This window comes from Nicotiana attenuata, unplaced genomic scaffold, assembly GCF_001879085.1.
Source record: "Nicotiana attenuata strain UT unplaced genomic scaffold, NIATTr2, whole genome shotgun sequence".
Lineage (NCBI taxonomy): Eukaryota > Viridiplantae > Streptophyta > Magnoliopsida > Solanales > Solanaceae > Nicotiana > Nicotiana attenuata.
Genome location: NW_017672232.1, coordinates 134190 through 143053, shown reverse-complemented (window position 1 = coordinate 143053; position 8864 = coordinate 134190). Strand labels below are relative to the sequence as shown.

The window sequence follows — 8864 nt, the reverse complement described above, 5'->3', positions numbered from 1 at the left end:
ATAGCCCCTCAAAATTTTAATAGCCAATATTTTTGCCCATTGACACAAAATAGCCCTCCGGCCCAAACATATTACATTCAATAGCCCGAAATATCTATTTTGTATATTTTTTGTATAGTGACAGTCTATTTTGTATAGTGACAGTATATTTTGTATGCCTTTTTGTATAGTGACAGTCTATTTTGTATATATTTTGTATAGTAACAGTCTATTGTATATAAATTGTATAGTGACAGTCTATTTAGTATATTTTTGTATAGTAACAGTCTATTTTGTATAGTGATAGTCTATTTAGTGTATTTTTTGTATAATGACAGTCTATTTTTGTATATATTCTGTATAGTGACAGTCTATTGTATATAAATTGTATAGTGACAGTCTATTTTGTATATATATTTTGTAATATACCAATATTCAAAAGAAATGCTCTCCAGTCTAATACATAATCTAAAATGACTTTTAAATTTGGTGAATACGGTGCGCATTCTGAAGAGGGATTGAATGAAGATACTTGGAATGAAGGAAGAGATAGGGAGACAAAATCTAATAATCTGGAGAAGCCGAAGTTTGCTGCTAATTCCGACCCAACTGGACGGAATAGCCAATTTTTGTCAAGAACGGAATCATTTTCTTGTGCGTCATCGGTAGGTTCTCCATCTATACTCCAGAATAAGGTTGCATAAACTTCCATCAAGATCAATGAAGCTGAAAAAATGTGGCATTACAAGGATCCTTCTGGTAAAATACAGGGACCATTTTCTATGGTCCAGTTGCGTAAATAGAGCAATACAGGATACGACGATCGTCAGGTGAAGGCGGTCCCCTCCGGAGTGGATCAGGATTGGAGGGCGTTGATTGGTGGTTCAATACGGAGGCGGCGCTTGCGACGGCGGCGTTCGGCAGCGGCTTCTTCAGTTGAGAAAAATGCGTATGATCGCTGAGGGAGAAGGAAGTTAGAGTTTTGAGTGGCAGTAGTCTTGGGCTGTTAATTGTATGGTTTATTTTGTGGCTAGCTATTGTCATTAGTTTTCCCGGATGACTACAAATGAAGTTTGCTCTATACAATTTGCATTGTTACTTTTTCGGTTGTTAAAATTAGAAGTGTCATCCTATTAGTCTAGCAAACTCAATGGAATAATAATTGGTACCATAGAGAAGTGACCATAAATTAGAGAGTCTTGACCAATTTAAAAGATATGTAATTGAAATAACTGAGTTTTGAGTTGTTCGATTAAATAAAGAGAAACTGGAATTCATTACTGTCTTAAAACTATTTCCAAGGTTGCCTTGTAGTGGTCATTCAATTGCTTGTTGAGAAAGTAAAGGAGGAAACCACTTGGATAGTGAGATAGTGAGAGCACTGAGGGAAAAGGACCAAGGACGAAGTCAATGGTTGCTTTTATCCAAAAAGCATCAAAATTACTTTTGTAATAGTACCAATTTTAGAAAGACATCCTCTTAGAAAAGAATTTCTACATGCTACCAATAAACTTAATATTTACTAATAAAAGTATAAATAAAGTTACATAATTATATTGGTTCTTATGTATCAGTAACTATCTCTACTGTTAGAAAACTAATTCAAAATTGTAGTGGGATAATAAATTATTTAGGGTTTCGTATTTGCAGCGTTATTTGATTCATGTCTAAATATGATTTGTAGTCATAATTAATATATGAATAGACTTTCATGTTTCTAGTTGAAATAAGTTTCGTACTATTATAAATAAGGGTATTAGTAGCTTATTTGATTGTATGGGGATCTGTAGAGGAAATAAAGACTTGTAGAGATCATTTAGAGATTTATAAATAAAATATTTTCCTTCATCTACTAATCTGTTATAATTTTAACTTCTGTGTTTAGAATAGATTTGTGTATGCACCTTTCTTTACTCGCTCCCCACCACATTCTTTCTCATAATAGATTCTCCATTTTCCATTCAGAAAAAAGTTAGCAAACTGGCACCATTTCCAGAAACCAAACTAATAGTGTAATAAACATATAATACAAAAAGATAATAAACATACCTTTACAGTTTAAAGTCATACTCATCTCAATGTTTATTAATTCCATCATATAATAGACACATTTTCAACTATTCCAGTCTCCAGAAACCGAAACTAACAGTATAATGAACATCCAACACAAAAAGAGAATGTACATGTCTTATACTTTAAAGTCATACTCATCTCAATGTTTATCAATAGTAAACAAGAATTAGTCATCACTGTGGATTTTTGTTAGCCCCCATTGGGGAAAAAATCAGCAGAAAAAGAACAGTAAGTCTCCAACTTCAGAAAACTGATCAAAATGCTTTCTCAACTCCTCTTGTCCTTCTGTCTTCTTTCATTACATGCCTTTAGAGCCTGAACTTCTGTAAGCAGTTTTTCAAATAATTACAAAGCAATAAACAATTGGCCACCAGTTGTATGCATTTTCTAAATTTCCCCCGACCGTGTTAATGAAACTAATATTATAAACAAGAGAATCTCAGTATACATATATATACAAAACACATCTGAACACGAAAGTGTGCAGTTCTGCCCCTTCTGTCATACAGAATCGTAGGCCGGATTAAAACATGCACATGTGATTCTGAGTAGAGATCCCGGTATACTATGTTCCAATGCACCGCTTATACGATTTCTTAATATTCTACTTAACTTGGATACTGTACTAACAACTATGTTACATGAACTCTACAAAGATGTTGCCGCACCTGTGCTAGATCTTTACTTTTGAAGAATCCGACACACACCCATCAGCATTTTTGAAGAATCAAAACAACATAGACTAACAGTGGTGGAGCTACCTATTTGGAAGGGGGTTTAATTGCATCCCTTTCGTTTAAATAGTATTATACTGCATAAAGAGTAAAAATAACACCCAAGGGTGTGACCTAGTGGTCGATGAAGTAGGTTGAGAACCATGAGGTCTCATGTTCAAACTAGGCGATTTCTTTCGATTTGTCGCAAAATTTGATGGACAAGAGTTACGTGGTACATATGCTGGTGGGAGACGATAAGCTGGTCCGGACGCGGTTTTCAGAAAAAATGGTAAAATAATTTTTTGTATATCTATACATTATTGAATCCCCTTGACAAGGGGTTAATGTTGTATTCTAGCATTTTTTGAATCCCCTTCCTGGTTCCGCCATTGCGTACTAAAATACATAGGTTTCATACAACCACCACTACTACTGCACATATGCTATATGAATCCTCATTATTCATGTTGTTCCATTTAAGCCATAAGCTTCTGTATTTTGAGTAGAAATTATTTAAGATAATCTAATCGAAACTAATCTCAGTTTGATCCCCTAAAGCAGAAGCTATAAATAACAACAAAGAGAGCAAATGCAAACCACTAAAAGATCCCTAAATTTTGCATTCCAATTTAAATACAGCACTTTTTCTCTCTTTCTAAATACTAAAACTCGTATTCATCAACCAAAAACTTAATGAAAATACCCATTTGACACTAACGGGGAAGAACAAAATTTCAAGTAAAATAGAGAGGGAAAAAATAGAAGATACCCTTTTGACAAGACTTCCAATTCCTATCAGTATTAATCAGACAATCCTGCAAATATAAACCCTTTGATCAGTTCCATTTCAGGGTTTAGGGTTTAAGAAATTAATACTATTATTTCCAAAAAGCAGAAAAATTCAAAAAATTTAGAGAACCTGTAAAGATAAGTAGAGAGAAGAGCATTGGTTGAGCTGCTTCACAGTCTCATCATTTTCGTCGGCGTCGTCCTGGTGCACCGGCGGCATCGGCGGCGAAGAGGGTGGCGCGTTGGGAGATTGTTGACGGTCCATATATGTTGGCTGAGTCTTGGTCATCAATGGTTAGCTACTTTAGTTGGGACAATTTTTGGTGGGTCATTTCCCATATAAAAGCCCAATTGGACATAAAAATGTCCAGTTTCACTTAAATCTCTAGTCATTAATCATAGACTTATAATCCGTTTGCCCAAGCTACAAAAATCAGCTTATTTAGAGAAGTGCTTTTTTTTCAAAAGCGTTTTTTTCAAAAGTACTTTTGGTGAGAAGCAGTTTGTGTTTGGCTAATTAGTTTGAAAAGCACTTCTGAGCAGCAATTAGTGTTTGGCCAAGCTTTAAAAAACTGCTTCTAAGTGTATTTTTCTCAAAAGTACTTCTCAAAAAAGTACTTTTGGAGAGAAGCTACTTTTTTCTGCTTCTCCAAAACTGCTTCTGCTTCTCCTCAAAAGCACTTTTTTTCCTTCCAAAAGCTTAGCAAAACACCTCAATTTTTGGCCAAAAGTGCTTTTGGCCAAAAAAAAGCACTTTTGGCCAAAAAGAAGTTTGGCCAAACAGGCTATTAATAACACTAGCCAAACACATAAAAAAATTGAATACCTAAATAAATAAGGTTTTTGTTGTCCCAAGAATCACATGCAAAGATCTCTTTCCAGATTTTTAAGCGTGATCAGCAATATTAAATGCAAGACGGAAAGAAAATTTCATGGATGAGGTAGCAAACAAGGCGATGAACGATTCTAAAAAGCTAAGCAAAAAGGACCTTTTTGCAATGGGTGTGGTTGAAATTTATTGAAAACATATAGATTAGTCAATATACAAATTTTGAGGAAGATTGGAGGTGATCTGGAGTGATTTGGTATCAAAATTCGTAGTTAAAATCAAGTTCAAAAATTCTTCTATGACACATGTATCGCGCATGTATTACACACAGGTATATATGGCTATACATGTGATGTGATACACATTTGATACAAATAGGATACATATGTGATATACAAATGATACACATCATTTTTTTCATGTTTCATCTTCTACTTCGAATTTTCAATTCAAACCACCTCAAAACTCTGCAAAATCATCCCAAAAGTGAGATTCAAACTTCTTAAGATGTACACAATCTATTCTAATTGTTGGATTTTTAAGCATTAAAATAGGCTTAAAAGAGGGTGAATGGGAAATGGAGGGAAAATGAAATATTTGAGTTTCATTTGAGATTCCCTCCTTGACAAAGGGACATTGTCCCATATTGGAAGAGGAAGAGGTTTTTGATGGGTATTTAAGTAATTTCTCTTCTTCTAGCTCCTAAAGAGTTGAGAAGAAGGCAAGTCTCGCGCCGTCGTTGTCGTCGCTCGCTCGGCCCGGATTCAGATTCGGATTCGGATTCGGATTTGGATTTGGTCAAATGATCAATTGATTGATTGATTGATTAATTTTTTCAGCCCAACCTTGACTATAAATACAAGTCCATTCTCTCAGATTTTCCATACGATTTTCTAAGTTTTCCTCCTTTCTTCTGCATACTTTTAACTTCAAAGAAAGCAACAGTAAGTGTGATTTTGTAACGACCCAACTGGTCGTTTTGCTTTATAGAATCCCGTTCCCCTAAATAAGACTTCCCGTACTTGCTTTTACTGATTTATGACTTGCGGGGATGGTTGGTTCGGGATTTGGAAGAGTTTGGGTTGAAATCGAAACACTTGGTTCGTTAAGGTTGGCTTAAAAGGCCAAGTTTGACTTCGATCAACATTTTGAGTAAACGACTTTGGAATCTGGATTTGAAGTTCCAACAGGTTCATATGATGATTTTGGACTTGGGCGTATGTCCGGATTAGGTTTTGGATGACCGGGAGCGTTTTGGCGCCTAGTAGTGAAAGTTGATTCCTTAAGGATTTTGAAGTTCTTATATATTTGGTTTGGAGCGGGTTTTTGTCTTATCGAGGTCCGTATGGAATTCCAAAATCGGGAATAGTTCCGTATTGTCATTTAAGACTTGCACGCAAAATTTGGTGTCAACCCGAGCAGTATAAGTGTGTTTCGTCGCATTGGATGTGGATTGAAGAACTTGAAGTTCATAAGTTTGATTCAATTGGTTTTAGGGGGTGATTCTTAGATTTAGCGTTGTTTCGGGCGTTCCGAGGGTTCGAGCGAGTCCGTTTTATGATTTCAAGCTTGTCGGTATGTTCATGCGGGGCCCTGGTGGCCCCGAGCGTCAATTGGACGAGGCTTGAGTTGAGTTAGAAAATTGGAAAAAGCTGAAGCTCCAGGTTGCTGTCATAACCGCACCTGTGGTGGGCCAGCCGCAGGTGCGAGACCACAAAAGCGGTCAACCCTTCGCAGGTGCAGCCCCAGGAGATGAGCCCAGGAATCGCAGATGCGACTCCTTTCCCCCAGAAGCGGAACCACAGAAGCGGTCCCCAGCCAGCCCAAGCAAAGTCCGCAGATGCGGGCACTTCCTCGTAGAAGCGAAACCGCTTGTGCGGAAATCACATAAGGCAGTGCCTTCATTTAATATGGGAAATGTGTCATTTTTGACACATTTCATTCAATTCTTGGGCGATTTGGGAGCTTCCAAAGAGGGGATTTCGTCCTAGCGTTGTGAGGTAAGTTATTTCTACATAATGTGAGTTTAATACATAGTTTAGGGTAGATTACACCTTGCAAATTAGTGAAAAATGTGGGTTTAGAGTAAAACCTAGGGTTTTGATAAAAGCAAGATTTTACCACGAAATTTATTATGGAATGAAGTAAAAATCAAATATTCTTAATCCTTAGGTTAAGGGTAACAACTTCCCTCGAGAATTTCCGAAATCCGGGCACGTGGGCCCGGGGATGGATTTTAGGAAACTTGTATTTAGGGTTGAAAAATTATTTTAATATTTAGAATATGAACTTTCGAGTGTGTATTGATTAGTTCTTACCCCGTTTGATTAGTTTTGGATCGTTCGGCTCCGAATTGAGGATTTGAGCGCGTTCTTGCTATTGGAAGTAAGCTTTGGAGCAAGGTGAGTCTCCTTTCTAACTTCGTAAGAGGGAATTATCCCCATAGGAGAAATAATTGAATATTTGTCACTAATTGCGGGGGCTACGTACGCACGAGGTGACGAGAGTCCGTGCGTAGCTACTATTATGCTTAAGTCCGGGTAGTCTAGGACCCAAAAACATGCTTTACTTGTTGTATTTGTAACTCTATTGTGAATTCAAAATTTGTAAATCATATTGAACTTGGCAAATGGATTTCTAGAAAGTCAAACATCATTTTCTTGACTGTTAGAGATAAACTTGACATTACTTTGGATAATTGCCTTCTTGATAAAATTATTGATTGATTGTTTGATGTGTTTAACTGTGATTAACCGCGTCACATATATGATTCGCGAGCGGGGTAATAGATGAATCTATGGTTCGCGCCGTTCGACCCTCCGGCAATGCACATTTTATTTTTATGTTGGATGGGACCGTACGACCTCGGCATTACTTGCGCATGTTACTTGCCTGGTAGTTTCTGTGATTTGAACTGTCTAAAATGCCTTGGAATATGGATTGTTAACTGAAATTTTATCTATGAAAAAGCTTGTCACTTCCTGTTATCAACTGTTATTTATTTATGACATCCATGCTTAGCGTAACACTTAATTATGTTATTATTGACCCTAGTACGTGTCAAGTCGACCTCTCGTCACTACTTCTTCGAGGTTAGATTGGATACTTACTGGGTACATGTTGTTTTATGTACTCATACTACGCTTCTGTACTTAAATTTACAGGATCTGAGACAGGTGCATCTAGCTACTAGTCCAGCGTGCGTTTCTGATACTTGACCGAGATCTCACGGTGAGCTGCCCTTCTGAGCCGTTCAGCAGCATACTGGAGTTTCTCTTCTTTTGTTGTTATTATGTACTATCTATTCTGTTTCAGGCAGTAGGATAATGGTATTCTTTTTTTTGTACATTCTACTAGTTGCCCTAGTACTTGTGCACTAGTTCCTGACACGCATTGTAGACTATTATTTTGGGATGTAACTATATTATTACGAACTTGTTAATTATTGATTGTTTAATAACACTGTTAAGAAAAATGATGATTTTGTTTTTGGTAAATTAATAAGGACTCACCAGTTGAATTAAGGTTGGCTTGCCTGGCAATGGTGTCGGGCGCCATCACGATCTATGATGGAATTTGGGTCGTGATAGATTTGCTACAAAACTTTGTGTTCGCTGAAACACTGGGGTTTGAAGTACCACTACACCAGTGTGTAATTCGTACTATCCTGGGAGAAAATAATCCATAACCTTAGGTACTAGGAGGGGATTAAATTCCTTAAGAAAACACTGTGAATTCAGTGGGCTCGGATTAACTTTTGTTTGGTTTACATTTTTTGTTTATATATTATTCTATCTTTTCCAGAATTAGTTTACAAATACAATTTGATAACAAGCTTAAGGAATTTAATTATTTTCTGTATTTGTGTTATATTTACTGTTCTGGAGATTAAAACCTTTATGGTTTTCTACTCCGTTGGAGATTAAAATCTACGTGATTTTAACGTTTGCTTGTGTCATTCTTTTACATAAATGACTAATGATAACGGAAACCAAGCTGTTCCGATGGTGACTGCCAATGCGTCGACAAGCCGAACACCGGCAGAAAAACCTGGAATATTTTCCAGGATTGATTTCAAGCGGTGGCAGCAGAAGATGTTCTTCTACCTGACTACTTTAAGTCTGCAGAAGTTCATTAAGGAAGATGTTCCTGTTTTGCCCGATGAAACTCCAGAGAATGAACGCTTTCTTGTGATTGAGGCGTGGAAGCATTCTGATTTTCTGTGCAACAATTATGTTCTTAGAGGACTGGAGCACGATCTGTATAACGTATACAGTGGCGTGGAGACGTCAAAAGAATTGTGGACTGCGCTTGAAAAAAAAATACAAAACTGAAGATGCCGGGTTGAAGAAATTCGTTGCCGCTAAGTTTTTGGACTACAAAATGGTAGATAGCAAGTCTGTTATTACCCAAGTCCAGGAATTGCAAGTGATTATTCACGATCTCCTTGTTGAAGGTATAAATCGAATTAATACTGA

At 36.8% G+C, this 8864-nt stretch overlaps 1 protein-coding gene across 1 annotated transcript; it reads right to left on the bottom strand.

Moving 5' to 3' along the window:
- Positions 1 to 2003: 2003 nt before the first annotated feature.
- Positions 2004 to 3864, bottom strand: LOC109212405. The gene is made up of 3 exons (XM_019376045.1): positions 3688 to 3864; positions 3538 to 3583; positions 2004 to 2375 (listed from the first exon to the last, which is right to left on the bottom strand). The coding sequence occupies exons 1-3, from the start codon at positions 3844 to 3846 to the stop codon at positions 2320 to 2322; spliced, it is 261 nt and encodes an 86-aa protein (XP_019231590.1). The 5' UTR covers positions 3847 to 3864; the 3' UTR covers positions 2004 to 2319.
- Positions 3865 to 8864: the final 5000 nt, after the last annotated feature.

Excerpts from the sequence above, each read along its gene's own strand:
- LOC109212405 (XM_019376045.1), bottom strand. The coding sequence starts at position 3,846 with ATGACCAAGACTCAGCCAACATATATGGACCGTCAACAATCTCCCAAC. Across the intron at positions 3,584-3,687 it reads CTCTCTACTTATCTTTACAG|GATTGTCTGATTAATACTGA; the intron begins GTTCTCTAAATT and ends TTATATTTGCAG. Across the intron at positions 2,376-3,537 it reads TTGGAAGTCTTGTCAAAAGG|AAGTTCAGGCTCTAAAGGCA; the intron begins GTATCTTCTATT and ends AACTGCTTACAG.